Below are 19,227 nucleotides of genomic sequence, written 5' to 3' on the forward strand. Positions count from 1 at the left end.
GAGCTCTTTTCTGGGTGTGGAGATGTCCAGAATGTTGCCTGAGCTCTGCTCCCCCCCTCCCCCCCACCCCCAGAAGTTGCCAACGCTGCTGAGTAAAGCTGTGTACACCAGCTTCTGTTGCTGCTTCCCGCAATCCTGGTTCAACACGCACGAATTCAAATCGAGCATCTGTAACACGATGAGCCTGTGGATTTCAGGTAAGAGGGGGCTGCTTCATCCTGGGGAAAGAGATTCTGGAAACACTTTTCTGCCTGAGCCTAGGTGTGTGGTTTGCCATCACATCCTTCACTGAGGCATTTGTCCTTTTTTCTTGCTGACATCAAAGAACGGAAGGTGTGCGGTTAGAGCCTCCAGGAGTACTGATTACCCTGCTTCCACAAAACAAAAACAAAAACAAAAACAGTTCTGAGACATTCCTCGCCCCCTCTTTGTGTCCAGTGATCTGCAGGAAGCAGGTTTCAGCAGAGGTTAGTTGGCCATGTGCTGTGGACTGATGGACCTAGAGGCTCAGGAGCCCAAAAGCAGATGCTGGTTGGATGATTCCACCCTTCTACTCCCCAGTGACCCCATGTGGCCTAACCGTGGTCCCCTTGTCCCCTTGTCCTTGGCACACACTGTGCCAGGCTGATGTTTGCTTTTAACTACTTTTCACTCCTGTTCCCTACTCCCCTCTTCTCGACCTAGCTATTTTCTAAGGTTATTAACATCTACTACCTATTGAGAGGTTCCTGTGTACTAAGTACTGTGCTAAGTAAGCACTTCTTTACATTTCCTACTGTCTTGGGGGTCTCCAAGTTCATCCTGCATTAGGATATTTGCTGGGAGAACTCACAGTCTCAGCATGTAGTTATATTTACGGCTAAGATTACAGCAGTGTAGTGAGGATACCCAGCCAGGGAATACTCTGAGGGGAAAAGACAGAGTCTGGAGGAACTCATGTGCAGGCTTCCTTCTGCTCTCTCCCTTCCATGAGGACTTGGGCAGAGCACTCTCATCCCTCTGCAGCAAAGATGTAGCAACACGTGTGATGTTTCTGCCTGGGGAAGCCTACTAGAGACACAGCACCCAAGGTTTATATTGGGGGCCGGTCACGTAGACACCTCTGTCTATCATATACCAAAATTCCAGGAAAGCAGGTGTTCAGCCAAGGCCATATGGTTTTACAGATAGTCTAGGCCCAGTGAGCATTCTAATCAGTTAGGGAAAAATTTCCTCCCAGCTATATTGTTATAATTGACATATAACATTGTGTAAGTCTAAGATGCACAAAGTGATAATTCGATGCATGTACATATTGGGGAATGTTAACCATAATAAGGTTAGTTAGCACATCCTTCACACATAATTACCATTTTGTTGTTATGGTGAGAAGACTTAAGGTCTACTCTCAATAAGCTTTGCTTATTTTCAAAATTGCTTTGGCTTTCAGGGTCTTTTGTGGACCCACACAAATTTTAAGATGGTTTTCTCTACTTCTGTGAAAAATACCATTGGAATTTTTCCTTTTTTTTTTTTTAAGATTTTATTTATTTATTTGACAGAGAGATAGAGAGCACAAGTAGGCAGAGAGAGAGGGAGAAGCAGACTCTCCACTGAGCAGGGAGCCCGACGCGGGGCTTGATCCTAGGACGCCGGGATCATGACCTGAGCCAAAGGCAGCCGCTTAACTGACTGAGCCACCCAGGCGCCCCTTTCCTTTTTTTTTTTTTATTTTGATAGAGATTGCATTGAATCTATAGATGGCTTTGGGTAATATGGATATTTTCACAATATTAATTCTTTTGATCCATTACACAGCATATCTTTCCATTGATTTGTGTCTTCCTCAGTTTCTTTCATCAGTGTCTTATAGTTTTCAATGTATAGATTTTCCACTTCCTTGGTTAAATTTATTCCCAAGTATTTTATTGTTTTCAATGTTATTGTGAGTGGGTTGTTTTCTTTATTTTTTTTCATATAGTTCTTTGTCAGTGTATAGAAACCCAACTGACTTTCATATGTTGATTTTGTATCCTGACAATTTACTGATATTGTTTATTAATTCTAACAGTTTTTTTGGTGGACTCTAGGTTTTTCTGTATACAAGATCATGTCATCAGCAAATGGAGACAAATTTACTTCTTCCATTCTGATTTGGATGCCATTTTTTTTCTTTCTTTCTCTTTTTCCTTTCTCTCCCCCTCTCTCTTATTTATTTATTTATTTTCTGTCTAATTATTCTGGGTGGTGAGAGTGGTTAGAGTGGATATTCTTGTCTCATTCCCGGTCTTAGAAGAAAAACTTTTTTCATCATTGAGTATGATATTAGCTGTGGGCTTGTTATGTGTGGCCCTTATTACATTGAAGTGTGTTCCCTTTGTACTCACTTTGTTGAGAGTTTTTACCATGAAAGGATGTTGAATTGTGTCAAATGCTTTTCCTACATCTACTGAGATGAGCATGTGATTTTTATCTTTCCTTTTATTAATATGGTGTATCACATTGATTTGTGGATGTTCACCCATCTTTGCATCCCAGGGGTCCATCCCACTTGATCATGGTGTGTGATCCTCCTAATGTGCTCTTGAATTTAGTTCGCTAGTATTTTCCTGAGAATTTTTATGTCTGTATTCACCGGGGATATTGGCCTGTAGTTCTCTTTTCTTGTAGTGCCCTTATCTGGCTTTGGTATCAGGGTAAAGCTGGCCTCATGAGTTTGGAAGTGTTCCCTCCTCTTCAATGTTTTGAAAGAGTTTGAGAAAGATTGGAGTTCATTCTTTAAATATTTGGTAGAATTTGCCTGTGAAGCCATCTGGTCCTGAGCTGTTCTTCGTTTAGGAGGTTTTTGATCACTGATTCAACCCCCTAACTCATTATTGGTCTGTTCAGATTTTATATGTCTTCATGATTCGGTCTTGATAGTTTGTACACTTCTAGGAATGTATCCACTTCTAGGTATTAGGGAAAGCGGTATCAGTGTAAGGAAATGTTTACCAGCCAACTTGCAGATGCTGGCCAAAGGCCAACCTCGAAAGCAAGATTTTCCAAGGATAGCAGCCTGGGCCTGCTAAGTCTTTTTGGCACACCCATTTAATCCTCTTAACATATGCAGAATCAAAGAGGTCCAGCAGCAAACAAATGGGAGAGCAGGCATTCAGATCCAGGCTGTCCCACTGCAAAATTAGGTCTTTGACCACTATGCCATCCTGCCTCTCATTCTCTGACACTTTTCTTTCTGTTCCTCCTTCCTATTCCCCTTTTTGTCCAAGGCTGAACCTCCTTCCCTAAACTTTCTGTCCACTTACTTTGTCCAATGGAGACAGCATCTTTGCATAAGAGTTCAAAATTTCTCAAGTAATCCTTGGTCTTTTCCTTTCTAAACCAAAGAACTGAGGGAGACAGTGGAGTCCTTCTAACGTCTGAGGATTCAGGTTCCAAGAAGCCAAGATTCTGAAACGCATGGTTTGCTTTACAAGAAAAGCATTAGCCCCATTAACATCACCATCAAATATTTAGGGAGAGCCAGTTTCTGGTGCTAAGTGTGATAATATGTTGAGCAAATACTTACTAAGCTCCTGTTTATCACGTGCTGGGTCCAGTGCTAAGCCCCCGAGGTGCAAAAGTGAGTATGATCCAGGTCCTGCGCTCAGGGAGCTCACAATTCAGCGACAGCAGAGGAGATAAGCAGGGAAAGGAATGATTACAATGCCTTCATATCTGTACAGCACAGGGTCAGGTGCCCTGGTGTGATCCAGTCGTCAGACGCATGCTGTTGGGGGGCAGGGCGAACCTCACCATCTCTTCTGCAGAGGAAGGCACCAGAGCCTCCCACAGGGGAAGTGGCTCTGTCAAGGCCACAGGGCCACCGTAGGGTGAGGCGAATGCTAGAAGCTCCCCCCGCCCCAGGACCAGCAGGGGGGGCAGGGGGCGGGGCTCTGTCTTCTGTTTTCTGCCTCCTTTCTCTTTTATGGAAGTTTTCATGATCACTCTTCACTCTCTGTTAGGTATCTACCCTTGCCTACAGAGCTATAACAGCTGGGACTATTCAGAACTGGATCCAGAGAGATTCCGCAGAGAAAAATTAATTTTGCAGAGAAGACCGTTAAAGAGTAAGCTACCCCTTGTGCACTTGGCACCCCTGCGCCCCTGCCACACCCAGCCGCCATCCAGTTGGGACAGGGCAGAGCCTTGGTATTGAAATACTCAGGCCAGGTTCCCTCTCACGCTCCCCCACACTAGCCACCAAAATGACTGAAATGCTATTGCTTAGAAATTATAGTTAAGAGTCAGCGCAACATAATTGCTGGGATGCAGGGGTGGAACCTGATATTATACCCATGGATGCCAGAAACTAGGTATCTGCTCTGGGCCAGGCTCCATGCTGGCCTCTTTATCCTTTTATTTAATCCTCACAACAACCAGCTCAAAGACACACTAAATCCATTTCACAGATAAGGAGAGTAGAGTTCAGAGAAGCAAGTTGCCCAAGGCCTACTTTCTTATTTCGGCAACAGACATGTAAAGGGCTCTGTGCACCAGGCAGCCACGCTCCCGTGGATTAGGTGCGGTGGTGGGGCATACAGACTGAGGGGGCGTGGCGGGAGGTCCTCAGTCCAGCCCTGAGAGGGTCAGTAAGTGGCACGTAAGCTGAGATTTGAAGGATGTGTATTTTAGGCACGTGAAGGGAAGAACTACTGTTCCAGGTGGAGGGAACAGAGTGTGATAAGACCCAGAGGCATTCCTCATGGCAGCCGGGAGAGGACTGTAATGGGTAACCAGCCCGTGGGTGACCAAGCCCGGATCAAACTCAGGACTGCAAAGCCAGAGAGACACAATGCTGGGTTAGGCAGATGTTTCCTCCAGGAGGTGATGTCTACCCTTTTCATGGGGGCACCCCAGGGATGCAGCAAAACCCCATCTTTAAGAGGTCAATAGGACCCAGGAGGCAGACAACATTCACTAATGAAGTCCTTTAACAACCCAGGACCCTTTGGAAGTGGAAGACAGAAGTGAGAAAATTATTTTTTTCTTAAATGTGCTGAAAACAGCCCATGCTGTGAAGAATGAGTCTGAGCACAAAGCTCTACCCTGGTTAGCAATAAAAACAATGCTATTGCACACTGACTCCCATTCTTTGCACTAGCCACAGTTTGGGTTCTTTTGTGTCCTCCCCACCCAAACCTTATGAGCGAGGCTGTTACCCTGATCTTATAGCAGGATAAGATGCAGAGAGGTTCCTGTGCCCAGGGATTCCCGGCACAGTTGGGGGCCAGGATTTTGCTCAGACGGGCTAATCAACCTACTCTTGTTAGCTGGTGGCCTCTCTGGCCAGTGACAGGGGTCTCCCCCCTCAGTCTACCTCCCTTAGGGAAAGTGAGGCCACTCAGCAGGATGGGGGGGGCCTCCCGAGAGGCGGTACGGTCCACACCATGGTGAGCGTACTGACCCTGGAGGGGCGCTGGCAGAGCCTCCCACATGCTGCCTAGAACGAGCAGCGTCAGCATCTCTGGATGGGCTGACCACCCCCTGATCTATGAGCGCCGTCCAGTTTGCAAAGCACTGGCCCAGGGCACAGGGAAGGCAGTCCTCAGAGAAGAGCATGATTGTACTTATTGGGTGGATATGCTCATAGCAATACTTCCTCAGAGCCAGGCACTTTCATTGCTGCTTTTCTAAGCATTTACGTTCACTGACCCACTCAATACGTTTGCTCTCCCAGCAATCACCATGTACACACAGAAGTTTCAAAGGGAAAAAAACTAGAACCTGTAAACTGTCTTCAACTTTAATGACACTCCCTGAGGCTGATAGATTGTTACTTTAAGTGTTTAATCCAACATTTATTCATTTTGACGTTTCAGGGTTTTGAGTTTTTTGTTTTTCTTTTGAAGCCAGTACTTTTTTTTTCATATGGGTTGAGTGCTTGCCCTGTATACTGTCCTCTGCATACATTATTTACTTTAATTGGTTCAGCAGCCCTGCAAGGTAGTTTAGTATTCAAACCTTTAACAGGATCAGAGAGGTTAGGTGACCTGCCCAAGGTCACTCAGCAGAGGGAATGACAGAGGGGCTCTGGTTTGCCTGAGGTCCATTGTCCTACTGTTGCTGTTGCCTCCAGGGAGGGGGCTGTGTCAGAACTCCTGGTCTGCAGCGTCACCTCCGGACAAGAAGGGACTGAAGCCCATTTTTCTCTTCCCTAGAAAGAGAGTTTTCTTTGTTCACTTCTAAGAGATGTATCTCCCAGGGGCCTCGCCAGAACAAGAAAGTTCCCCGCCCTAAGGTGAGTAGAGGGGCACAGACCCAGACCCCCTTGCATCCCCAGAAGCTTCAATGACTTCTAGTTGGTTCCACATCTCTGCACTCCCTGTCCATCATCTTGGGAGGGGTCCTGGTGGTCCTCTAGATCTGCGGGCATGAGCAGAGCACCAAAGGGTCACCACAGAAATGCAGTGATTGGGGGGTAGAGGGGATGGAAGCAGTTTCTCAGTGTAGGCTCAGCTCCAAAGTGTTTTCATAGCGTTTCCTCCCTATCACTTCATCATAAACCCACACCTGGCTGTCATATCTGAAGCAGGAATGATGTTAGGGTTCAAAGCCGCCGGCTTTCTTGTGAAAGAATTCTTGAGACGTCTTTGGTGCAAAAAGGCACAGGGACAGGGCCCATGGGCAGAAAGAGGGGTGGTGAGGAGTGGCCCATGATATACTTTCAAGTTGGGAGGGTTAGGGATAGCATAAGTCTCTAAGGAATTTTGGAAGCAAGGTTTCCAGGACCTTGAGAGGGCTAGCTATTGTTGGGAAAAGGTCATTTTACTGTCTAGTAAAACCTTAGTCACGAGGCCCTTCAGAAGTGTATCAGTGGGTGTTATGCTTGAGGGGATGATTGCCAACATGTATCTTGGAGGAGTAGAGATAAAGGAAGTTTCCAAAGAAATTTTTGTATGTTAAAGTAGACTCATAGGATCCTGGGGGTCGGGCTAAGATTGCCTTTTGCCCTTCGCAAAGTATTAACATGGAGGAAGGTCAACTGCCTGCTTCAAGTCAGTGGGCTGTAGGTAGTCAGGAAATTTAATTTTTCTTCTGCCTTTGTTTCTCACATCACTCTCACACCAGCTTGCCCCTCTCTGCCTTGCCCTGTGATGTTCCTCCTAGGTACCTCCAACAACACCCCACTTCACCTCTCCCCTCCCCTCCCTACAGTCCAGTTTGAGCCCCTTCACCTTGCAGTAGGCTCCTGGCTCCCTCAGGCTCCCCAGAACCCCTGCAATCTTTTCAAAATGCAGATCTAATTATGTTATAATGTCACCCCCGGGCCCCAGCCTACTCCCCTATTCCAAACACCCTCCCTCAGCCCAAATGAAAAATACCTCCCAAACTTCACCTTGGCCTCTGTACCTACCATCCCTCTGGTCCCAAGTAAGCTCCCTCCCCCCACTGCCACCCACATGGTCAGCATCTCCTCCCATTGGTAACATGAAACCTGCCAAACACTCACCAGCAAGGCATACTTTTTCCAGACAGCTGGAAAAAAAATAAATGCCTGGGAAAACCATGAATGAGGACTTCTGCTGCCCGTTTTTTATAAGTAATACGTCACTGGCACCCAGCCGAGGTCACTCGTTGACTACCACCTTTGACTATCTTTGTAGAGTTGAGTAGTTGTGATGCAGACTTTACGGCCTGCAAAGCTGAAAACATTTACCCTCTGGCTCTTTGCAGAAGTAGCAGCATTCATCCTTCTGTCTCAGCTGAAGCCCTCAGGGTCCGCAGTCTCCACCCAGGTCCACATTCTTGTTCTACCCACTCAGAGCCCTCTCCTTCCGAGCTAGGGAATTACTGGGTCATTCACTGATCATGGTGGTCTCTCCCACTAACCTTTAAGCTGTAGACCGCCGTCCTCATTTCTAATACCCTGTTTCGTCCTTATTAAGTAGCCTATGAGGCTTGATTCATTGTCAGACCAGCCTTTCCCCTTTGTTTGGTGCAGAGTTGGGGGTGTTTCCACCCTGAAACGTTCACCTGGTGTTTGGAATGGGTGAAGGTTGTGCCTTTCTTTTGTAAAGTGGGATAAAGGCTGCAGGATGACCACTTTCAAGAAAACAGGATGTGAGGACACTTGGGATCTGGAAATGGATGTTCTTCCAACTGACCATCCCAGTATTCCTTGGAAAGTCTCTGTGGCCCCACAGAGGTTGAAGGTCTCTGGTTAAAACCCTGCTGTCTGTTCTGAAGAAAAGATTCATGGCATACCCCGTCCTCTTCAGTTTCAAAGGGGAAAAAAACACTTTACTGATATTATAAAAATCTAATGGAAACAGAAAGAAAAGGGAAATCCATGCATAGGTGAGGACAATAGTAAGCAGTAAAGGAGAATAAGACAAAGTTCAATCAAATCGGGTACTTATAACATCCAGCCTCTCACCGGCTGCCTGCGGTGGAGACAGCCCCGGCTGGAGTCCCCATAGAGAGGCCTGGTGGAGCATCCTCCCTTCAGGCGAAGACTTCCAACTGACCATCCCCGTAAGGGCCGTATTTATAGGGCAAATGACTATAGGACACATGACGGGAGTCTGAAGTTAAATGTTGTTGCCTACCTGCAGTTTGGAGAGCTGCATTTCTATGTTATCATGGCTTTCCGTCTTCAGGGAGCCTGGGTTAGATGTGCTCACCTCCCCTCCGGATTCCATTCCAGGGGCCCAGCCCAGCCTGGAGCTGGAGGCGATGCAAGGCAAAATGGATAGCTCTTGGCATCCAAACCAGGAGGGCCCGTTGTGACCTGGAGGTCAGCTAATGTCAACGAATCAGGCTCCCACGGTCACTCGTCCAGCACGGGTCTCGCAAACCCGCCTTAGCCTGCCTGCAGATATGCGGGACACATCCCAGAAACCTCCGTGCACACAGTACACTCTCCCGGGTTCAGACCGCAGCCCCGCGGCCTCCGACAAGCTCCTTAAGCTCCCCAGGACTTGCTTTCTACAGGTGTGAGAGGAGTACAGCTGCAGGAGGGCCTTCTCCCTGAGCTGCTGAAGACTGCAGCACACGCACCGGGGTGGCCGGGCTCCCTGTCAATCCGCGGCCACACGTCCCAGCTGGGCCCTCCGCACGTCCGGGCTCCCCTCCCCCCAACCCTTATGTCACTTGGGCTCCCTTTCCAGAAGTCTCGCACGGCGAGCAGGCTTTCCCACTGGCCCTCCGCTAGCAGCAGCCAGCTGGAAAGCCCTCACCTTCCTACCCCGAGGCGATTGCCCCCATCTGTACCCTCACGGTCCGCCAGCCCCCTGTGCCTACGGAGGAGGGGCCCTGCCGCACTTGGATCTGGACCTCGCCCCCTGCGGCGGGCACAAACCCCCCCCCACCCCCCCGGGCCGTCTAGCATCGTCTTCTGCTGTTGGGTTGTGCCATCGTGGAACAGTCCTGCTCTGGCACCTCAAAACTTTGCCTCTGCACCCCCATTTCCTGCCACCCTTCCCAAAGCCTCATCCGCACCCACGGATCCTGCCTTCAGTGCAGCCAAGCAGTTGCTCCTGCTTCCGGGGCCCCAACCCTAGTCTGCTCACACTCTAGTCCACGTCTGTTGGTTGGCTGCTCCCACCTTCTTGAGAGGCTTTTTTCTCTTGGCTTCTATGTTGCCAGAGTTTTGCGAGTGCCTTCCTTCCGTCAGGCAGTTTGTCCTGGCCCCTTCCCCTCTACCTACATACTCTTCCTGAGTGGTCTCATCTGGTCCTCTTTTGTGGTTCTGGAATATAGGTGAGGTTTGGTGGGGTGAGGTTCGGAGCCGATGACCAAGAAAATTCTTGAGACATCTTTGGTGCAAAATGGTGGTTTTATTAAAGCACAGGGACAGGACCCGTGGACAGGAAGAGCTGCTGCCCTGGGGGGTCTTGAGTGGCTGGTTATATACTGGGGAGTTGGGGGAAGTGGGGAAGTAAGGAAAAGGGAGGTCTCAAAATTACTTTCATATGCTAAAGAGGACCTACAGGATAATGGAGGCCTTGCCATTGTCAAGTTAAGGATGTTTATACCTCCTAGCAAGGCATTAACATTAAGATAGTTGGGAGCGTCGGGCGCCTGGGTGGCTCAGTTGGTTAAGCGACTGCCTTCGGCTCAGGTCATGATCCTGGAGTCCCTGGATCGAGCCCCGCATCGGGCTCCCTGCTCGGCGGAGAGTCTGCTTCTCCCTCTGGCCCTCCCCCCTCTCATGTGCTCTCTCTCATTCTCTCTCTCTCAAATAAATAAATAAAATCTTAAAAAAAAAAAAAAAAAAGATAGTTGGGAGCGTCCTGGAAGAATGTTACACCTGTCTCACCCAGGAGTGGGGGTTGGGGGGAGGTTGCAGGGTGTCACCTTGTGCTTTGTCTTCATTGAGCCTTCTGCTCCCTCATCACTCTGACTTTAAATGCCACCCATATGCCAGTAACGCCCAGATCGCCCTCCCCACCCTCGTGTATCCAACTGCCCCCTGGGCCTCACCAGGGGGCTATCTCAATGATGACGTTTTGGAATATTGGTGAGGTGAGGTGGGGTGGGGTGCGGAGCCTCCGGCCAAGAAAGAATTCTTGAGACGTCTTTGGTACAAAAAGGTGGTTTTATTAAAGCACGGGGACAGGACCCGGGGGCAGAAAGAGCTGCTCTGGGGTTATGAGGAGCAATCGGTTGTATACTATGGGGTTGGGGGAGGGAAGGATTAAGGGAGGTTTTCAAAAGAACTTTCATATGCTAACAAGGACCTACCAGATACTGGAGGCTTTGCCATTGTCAAATTAAGGTTGTTTTCCCCTCCAGCAAGGCATTAACCTTTAGATAGTTGGAAGTTTCCTGGAGGAATGTCACACATGTCCCGCCCAGGAGTTGGGGGCGTTGGTTTGCAGGGTGTCAGCTTGTGCTTTGTCGTCAGCTAGCCTTCTTCCTGATCATCGGCATGGCTAGGGGGGAGGAGGTTGCTGATTTCCAGCAACCAGTGTGAGGGCTGCGGCCTCCGCCTGGGCTCCTCCCTTTTACCCTTGGCCCCAGCCCAGAGTGACCTTGTCACACACGTACACCAGATGAGACTCTTCTCTGCTTAAAACCTCCGGCGGCTTCTCCAGTGCACTTGGTAGCCAGTCCAGCCTCCTTAGCCTGCCACGGACTGCCCTGCAGAATCCGGCTGCCACCTCTCTGCCCAGACTCCTCGCATCCTTTCACTCCCTTGGAGTGACCTCATCCCAGTGAAGCCGGTCCTGACCGCCCAGCTACTCTCTCATCACGGGGCTGCTTTAATGCTCTGCATGGCGCTTCTCAGGGGCTGCTCTCTTCCCCAGGGACTTAGGATTGTTCACTGTCTGGCTCCCTCTAGTAGAATGTCAACTCCAGGAGGCCAGGGCCCCTTTTCTCACTCTTCTCTCTCCAGCTCCTAGGAACGGGGCCATCTGTGTGACGTCTTGGTCCCGCGCTTAGCAAATAATGGTGCTCTCTCTGCAAGTGTCCGTCCCCAAGAAGTGGAGACAAGCAGCCCTTGTAGACGAATAGCGGTCCCTCGGAGGCCAAGATCACATTATTTAATGTTTCTGCACTGCCTGTCACTGTGTAAAACAAAATGTATTTTCTTTGTACCGAAATACATAAAATCTCCTGACAGTTATTTCAGAAACCCAGCTAAAGATTCCATTTTCTGCCCCAGAAATAGAAATAATCAAATGCTTTCCAACAGTGAAAGCAGCTGAAGTCTTACTGGGTGAACCAGGATGGACTGATGGAATTCCATGGTGAGGACAGAGCCTCTCCCTTGTTTTTAGCAGACACACTTTCCCATTTGCTCACAGAAATAGCTGTCTGTGTTCAAAATATGTTTTTCAATGGCAACAATCTGTCTGAAAGAGTCCGCAGTTAAGTGGCTTTAAGTCTGTGGTCTGCCCTTCTCTTCCCTAGTGTAAGGGGTTTGCCCCAGTGGGAATGAAAAAGCATCTATTGGGATATCTGCTTCTGCTTTGAGGCTCAGCTGTAAGTAAGGGCTCCTATCTTTTAAAGGCGGGGTCATTCATTCATTTAACAAATAGTAGAGAAGATATCAAAGGTCTTTATAAGGAGGAATCTGGGGTGCCTGGGTGGCTCAGTCAGTTGAGCGACTGCCTTTGGCTCAGGTCACCACCTCAGGGTCCTGGGATCGAGCCCTGCATCGGGCTCCCTGCTCAGTGGGGAGTCTGCGTCTCCCCCTCCCTCTGCCCCTCCCATTCTTGTGCTCTCTCTCTCTCTCACATAAATAAAATCTTTAAAATGTGTGTGTGTGTGTATATATATATATATGAATCATCATCAAAATTCTTACCTGCAAACGATGGAATCTGCTCCAGGAAGAAACGTATTCAGGGAAGAGTGGTGCACCACTCCTCAGGGAGGGCCGGCTTGTTAGTTTCAGAGGCCATGCCACCAAGAACAATGCCCAGGCCATCCCACCTCTGCAAAGGGACACGGCTGTGCCCTGACCTGCGTTCCTGGGGACTGGGAGGTCCGCTTTGCTTTCCTGTCAGCAGTCTTCCTGAAACTGGAGTCTGCGTGGCGCTGCCTCATCATGTTGGTCATTTACACTTCGAAGTGTTGGGCAGGTGCAGCGCATCTAAAGGGTAGACTATAGGTGAAATGTCTGCATCCCAGCCACAAAAGAAGCTGGGGGGAGCAGCTTAAGTCTTTCACATTGGGGCATGGGTCTTGTGTATATGGAGAAGGAAGGGTACACATGTGACAGATAACACCACCAGAAAGAGCCATTTGGGCTGAGAACCAAAGGCTGAGGAGTCAGCCATTAAAAGAGTGAATGGAAGAACCTTCCAGAAAAAGGGAACAGTGTGTGCAAAGGCCCTGAGGCAAAAAAACAAAAACAAAAAAATGAGATATTCAAGGAACAGAGAGAAGGCCAATGATACTGTCACCCAGCCCATGTGGGACAGAGGGGCAGGAGTCAAGGCTGGGGAAGTAGCAAGGGCCAGGTCCTGTACAGTTGGGAGGGTCACAGTAAGGAATATAGATATAATTTAAGGGCTGCGGGAATCCATTAAAACAGGGAGATGACACCCTCTGATTTATATTTTTACAAGAGCCCACTGTCTTCTGAATATGGAGAATGTAACAGAAGGGGACAGACGACCAGTTAGGAGGCTTTTGTGGTTGTCTCAGGAAGAGAAAGTGACAGCAGGTGGTGGGAGGTGGAGACCTGAAGTGTGTCTTGGAGCCAGATCTTTCAGCAGGTGCTAACCGACTGGCTTTGGGAATGGGGAAGGGGGTAGGGAAAGGAAGGAAGGAGCCAAGGAGGCTTGCCTGCTGTGTGGCTTAAGCATCTGAATGGTACCATTTATTCAGAGGAAGAGTGGAACCTTTTGCGGTAGGGGAAAGATACCAAGAGTTCAGCTTTGAACTTGTTACCTTTAATATACCTGTGAGAAGTATGGAGGCAGATGTCACCTAGGTAGTTCCATCTACAGGACTAGGCTTTGGAGGAGAGGTCTGGGTTAAAGAAAGAACAAGTCCTACCCAAGCTGTCCATATCTGTGACACAATATGGGATCTAGGAGTGAAAAACCACCATGGAGTCATAGGTAAAGGCAAGAAAACACATTAGCTTGGTTCTGGAAGATCTAAAGATCCCTCCAGGTGATGCCACCTCTCAACCGCACAGCTTTCATCAAAACTGAGCCTCTCTGTTCTTACCTGCAAAATGAACATCACAAATGATACTCATTCTTGCAGATTCAGTCCAAGGACAGGAAATGCTCGAGATTGTTCAGTTGGGTCCTATTGGAATATCTACTCATTTTAACCAGAGATTTCCCAAGTTCCAGAGCATGGGTACAGTAACGGTCATTAACAGTAATGACCCCAACTCCTCTAGCTAATGCCCGTACCTGCTAATACCAGATCTGCAAAGCCCAATGCCCTTCCAGACACTTCTGGGCAGCCCCAGATTGCATCCCACATTGGCTCAAAAAAGGCTCCCTAGGCTCCCTGGCCTCCCTGGCCATCCTGTCCCATCACAGCTGAACCCTCAGCATGGGAAATCTGAGCAGCAGGGTGAGCACGTGGGGCAGAAGGGTTCCATCTCTTCTGGGCCATGGTGGGGAGGGGATCCCAGAGCAGTCTTAGCTTACCCCCCACCCGCACGATAGTCGCCTTGCCTCACAGCTTGGACGTGGTCACTGGTCACAACCCAAGAGACTAAATGGGGATGTGTCCTCTCTAGGCCTTCCAACACCCTTGCAAGGCAGGTGTTGAAATTATCTTTATTTGACAAAGGAAGCAATAGACTTAAGAGGTGAACAACGTAACCCAGGCCACACAGCTGACCTCAGCTGACATCCGGACCTGGTCAGTCTGAGCTCCTTCTACACCGCCCAGGACTTACGCCCAGGATTGGAGTCTAGTGAAGTGCATTTATTCTCTGCTGGACTACAGATCTCTGTGAGGCCGGTTAACAAGGAGCTGTGATGCTTCATTGAGCCGGGAGCGTTTTCTCTCTAACACATCCCAGGACCCATTTCTACGCTATAAAAATCAGTAGCTGTTGGACAGCCAGCTGCACGGGACACGAGAAGTCCTTTCATTGCGCTTCCCATTCCAATATTGTATTTATATAAAAGCGAAGTAGTTGTTGCGGCTGGTGGACTGCTTGTCTGCTGTGTGGTGGGCCATCTGTTCAACATTGCTCAACTCCTCCTCATCCTTAAAGACAGAACAGAAGTGTCTTCTCTCCTTGGAAGCCCTCCAGCTCTCCCCCAGACAGAATCAGGCGTTCCCCACCCTGGCTTCCGATACTACTCTGCTTTCACAGCTTGTGGCAGACTAGTAGTTGTCCCCCAATATCTGAGAACTCTAGCTGCCATCTTGGACCCTAAGAACAAGGCTCCTGTTTTAAGAATGTTGTAATCACGAGCTGGAAGAAGTCAGAGTCCCTAAGGATTTATCACAGCAGAAATACCGTATTAGCCCTAGAGTGCCCAACTTCAAACTATTATGTGGGAGGGAAATTTCTACCTAATTTGAACCACTGTCATTCTGAGTCGCTGTCACTCACCCCAACTTACATTACCTCCCTAAGAAATAGGTGAGACTTTCCACCCCTTAGCGTAACTGTCTATTTCCTGCTCTCTCCCGCAGCTCCACTGGGAGCTCCTCTGGTTAGGGCCTAGGTTCCAGGGTGTGCCCACTGGCAGACACCGAGGTAGCTGCTCAGGGAGATGTCCCCTGAGGGGGGTTCGGTGAGTGAGTGTGTGAACAATGGCAGTGATGCTCACAGAACACTTTCCATGAGCTGCCACGCATGCGATTTGCATGCACGTGCTGACTTAATCCTCCTAAGGACCTAGGAGGAAACCAAGACCACCAAGAGGTTCAGGGACTTGTCCAAGATTAGCAGCTCTTTTGAGGGACACGACTGGGACTGGCACCCTGGCCTGCTCCATCCCCAGCACCTGCATTTTCCACATCTGCCACCTCTTGGCCATGCTCCTGGGTTGGAGGGCTGAGTGCTCAGGCTGTACTGAACGGTCTCCCCCCGCATGTTCTGTCTCTAAGAACAATGAGAAATGTCTAGGGAATGTCATGTACGCTCTTCGTGTTCCTCTCACAACCACTTTTACTAAATTTATTCTTTTTTTTTTCCTCCCCTGTAGTCTCCTGGTATAAATTCAACCACTGAGAAAGACTCTTCGGCCAAGAAGAATTCAGCAGATAGATCACAAACACAGAATGCCCCAAAAGGTACATTAACTACCTAAAAGGGACATGTAGGCATTTGACTTCATTATGATCTCTCAAGCGCTAGTTGATTGGGTTTGTTCAAACATAATTTGCCACCCTAGTTTACCCCTGTAGTTCTAGCCTGGGCCTTGGCACCAAGTAATAATTGAGGAGAGGACAGAATTATTTTTCAGGAGGCGCCTGGGTGGCTCAGTCAGTTGAGCATCTGCCTTCGGCTCAGGTCCTGATCCCAGAGTCCTGGGATCGAGTCCCACATTGGGGCTCCCTGCTCTGTGGGGAGCCTTCTTCTCCCTCTCCCTCTGCCTGCTGCGCTCTCTGTCTCTTATGAATAGGTAAATAAATAAAATCTTAAAAAAAAAAAGAATTATTTTTCAGCTCAACAAGCACTGATTAAGTTCCACTTTGATGATGATGAGTTCAGCACAGTGCTAATATCTGTGGGGAAGAGAGATTGTTAGCAATGGAAGAAAAAAGCTAAGACATGATTATGGCCTGCTCCACCCCACCCCCCCGCAGCCCCATCAGAAACCAGCATTTATTGAGGTAGGAGTTGATTTCTGTCTAGGTGTTAATTTATGAAGGAGACTGAGTGACTACACAGAGAGGCCAATGCCTTTGAAATAAAGGTTTGCTACTCACAGTTCTCCTAGAAACAGAGGCCCAGTGTGTCATGCAGGGCCATGGGAGGAAGCACCAGGGTCCGTCAGGAGGCAGAACGGAGCAAGGGGAAGGCATAGGCCATGGCCTTTACCAGGATTTCTTTACAAAAGATTAGGCATGTAAGGGTAAACAGGTTAGGGTTAGCTAGTTTGAATGATTCTGGTGGTCTCTGGGGCATAGGGGCTGTCCCTAGTTGTCCGGCACCTGGCCTCGGGGTGATTTAGGGCAGGGGGAAAACTGTCTTGGTGTGGGAGAGTTAGAGAAGTGGGTGGCTCAGAGCATGGGCTCTGGGTCACAGGGGAGACGTGAACAACTCTGGTCATTAGTTTTGCCCTGTAACTACTGAACGCCAAATAGGCAAATACAGAACTTAAGAAAACAAAGAACAGGAACTCTTAAATCATTCTAGACAATTGCATACATGTCATCATTATTCCAAAAAATTAAACAATCCATTTTCTTGATGGAGAAATGAAGGCTCAGAGTATGTGAATTATATTTCAATCAAACTGTTATTAAAACAACAACAACTTGGGAACCACCAGAGAGATATAGCCAGATTCCAAATAGAGGTATATTTGTAGGAGACCTTGCAAAACATAAACATGCAGTTGACTCTTGAACAACACAGGGGTTAGGGATGCTGATCCTACCACTCAGTCAAAAATCCATGTATAACTTTTGACTCCCTGCAAAACTTAACCACTAATAGCTTACTGTTGACTAGAAGCCTCACCAACCACATACACAGTTGATTAACACATATTTTGTATGTTACATGTATTGTATGCTGTGTTCTTATAATAATGTAAGCTAGAAAAAAAGAAAATGCTATTAAGGAAGTTATAAGGAGGGGCACCTGGGTGGCTCAGTCAGTTAAGCATCCAACTCTCAATCTGAGCTCAGCTCTTGATCTCAGGGCTGTGAGTTCAAGCCCCACATTGGCCTCCATGCTGGATGTGGAGCCTACTTAAAAAAACAAAAAAACGACAAAGGCCAATTATATAATCAATTCATGAAGACCCATGAGTCAAAGAGGAAGTATCAAAGAGACTTAGAAAATATTTTGAACTGAATGAAAACGAGACCTTTTTTCTAACATGAGCAGTTAATGCTATAGCTTTCTCTCTGCACACTGAGGCGTTTCACAAATGTTTTGGATATGGTCTTTTAATTTTTATTCAGTTCAGATTGTTTCCACTTTGTAGCTATTATGAAGAATGCTGCTGTGGGCATCCATGTGCAAGATTTTGTGTGCCATATGTTTTCATTTCTCTTGGGTATATGTGAACCAAGGGGTGCAATTGCCAGGTCATATGATGACATTTTGAGGAACTGTCAAACTATCCTCCAAAGTGATCATCATACACGGTTTTAACCATGTAAGAGGAGAAAAATAGTCTATTATATGTACCGTATATAACCACATATATATATATATATATACACACATACTATATATATTATATATTTACTATGTATATTATATATTTATGTAACTAAATATTTATAATTTCTATTTTTTTCCCATTCTTTTTTTTTTCTTAAGATTTTTATTTTTAAGTAATCTCGACCCCCAATGTGGGGCTCAAACTCATAACCCTGAGATCAGGAGTCACATGCTCTACCAACTGAGTCAGCCAGGCATGCATTTTTTTCATTATTCTTGAAGTTCCAAGTTTTCCTTTGGGACCATTTTCCTTCTATGTGAAAAAAAAACCCAAAAAACAAAAGCGCTTACAATAGGCCTGTTGGCAGTGAATCCCCTTTGTTTTCTTTCATCTGAGAATGTCTTTTTTTTTTTTTTTAAGATTTATTTTTATTTGAGAGAGAGAGAATGAGAGACAGAGAGCATGAGAGGGAGGAGGGTCAGAGGGAGAAGCAGACTCCCTGCCGAGCAGGGAGCCCGATGCGGGACTCGATCCCGGGACTCCAGGATCATGACCTGAGCCGAAGGCAGTCGCTTAACCAACTGAGCCACCCAGGCGCCCTGAGAATGTCTTTATTTCACCATCATTCTTTTTTTTTTTTAAGGTTTTATTATTTTTTTAAATTTATTTATTTGTCAGAGAGAGAGTGAGCACAAGCAGAGGGAGAAGCAAGCTCCCTGCCCCATGCGTATCTCCATCCCAGGACCCTGGGATCATGACCTGAGCTGAAGGCAGACGCTTAACCGACTGAGCCACCCAGGTTTCCCTTCACCTTCATTCTTGAAGGGTGTTTTTTCTGGATATTCTGGGTCGGCAGTTCTTTTCTTTCAGCCCTTTAAAATGTTCCACAGCCATCTGGCCTTAAGGGTCTGATGTGAAGATCCAGGCATTTACATAGTCCTTCTTTTGTGTAATGCATTTTTCTCTGGCTGCCCTCAAGATACTTTGTCTTGGTCTTTCAGCTGGTTGATTACAATGTGTATGGACGTGGGTTTCTTTCTATTTAACTTGTTTGGGGTTTGTAGAGCTTCTTGAACCTGTAAGTTTCTGTCTTTTGCCAAATTTGGAAGTTTTCAGACATTATTTCTTGGAATAATTTTTTTTGCACCATACTCTTCGTCCTTCCTTTATGGGACTTTGATGACACAGATGTTACACCTGTTGATATTGTCCCATAGGTCCCTGAGGCCCTGTTCATTTTTTCCAGTCTTTTGTCTCTACATTGTTCAGAATGTGTGGTATAATAAAAATACAGATTTGGTCTTTATCCCCAGATCCTGATGCAGAGTTCCTAAAACCCTTAGAGTTTCCCAAGTGATGGGAGTGTCTTTTGTTATTCGTAATGAACATCTTTTCAACCACACCTGAGTATATGCTAATAAAATGACTCAGTTTGGGGCTCCAGTGGGCTTCAGGATGGCCTCTCATTACCAGAAAG

At 47.5% G+C, this 19,227-nt stretch overlaps 1 protein-coding gene across 1 annotated transcript in view; it reads left to right on the plus strand.

Annotated features, from left to right (window-relative positions):
• Positions 1–19,227, plus strand: part of FAM227A (family with sequence similarity 227 member A) — a 70,671-nt gene that overhangs the window by 25,127 nt on the left and 26,317 nt on the right. Inside the window, exons 9-12 of the mRNA XM_045875987.2 lie at positions 74–197; positions 3,984–4,088; positions 6,180–6,259; positions 15,612–15,699. Coding sequence (XP_045731943.1) covers positions 74–197; positions 3,984–4,088; positions 6,180–6,259; positions 15,612–15,699 — 397 coding nt within the window. The remainder of the gene's footprint in view (positions 1–73; positions 198–3,983; positions 4,089–6,179; positions 6,260–15,611; positions 15,700–19,227) is intronic.

The sequence above is a fragment of the Mirounga angustirostris genome, unplaced genomic scaffold, assembly GCF_029215605.1.
Source record: "Mirounga angustirostris isolate CCGP_5_RB_7025 unplaced genomic scaffold, mMirAng1.0.hap1 SCAF_5, whole genome shotgun sequence".
Lineage (NCBI taxonomy): Eukaryota > Metazoa > Chordata > Mammalia > Carnivora > Phocidae > Mirounga > Mirounga angustirostris.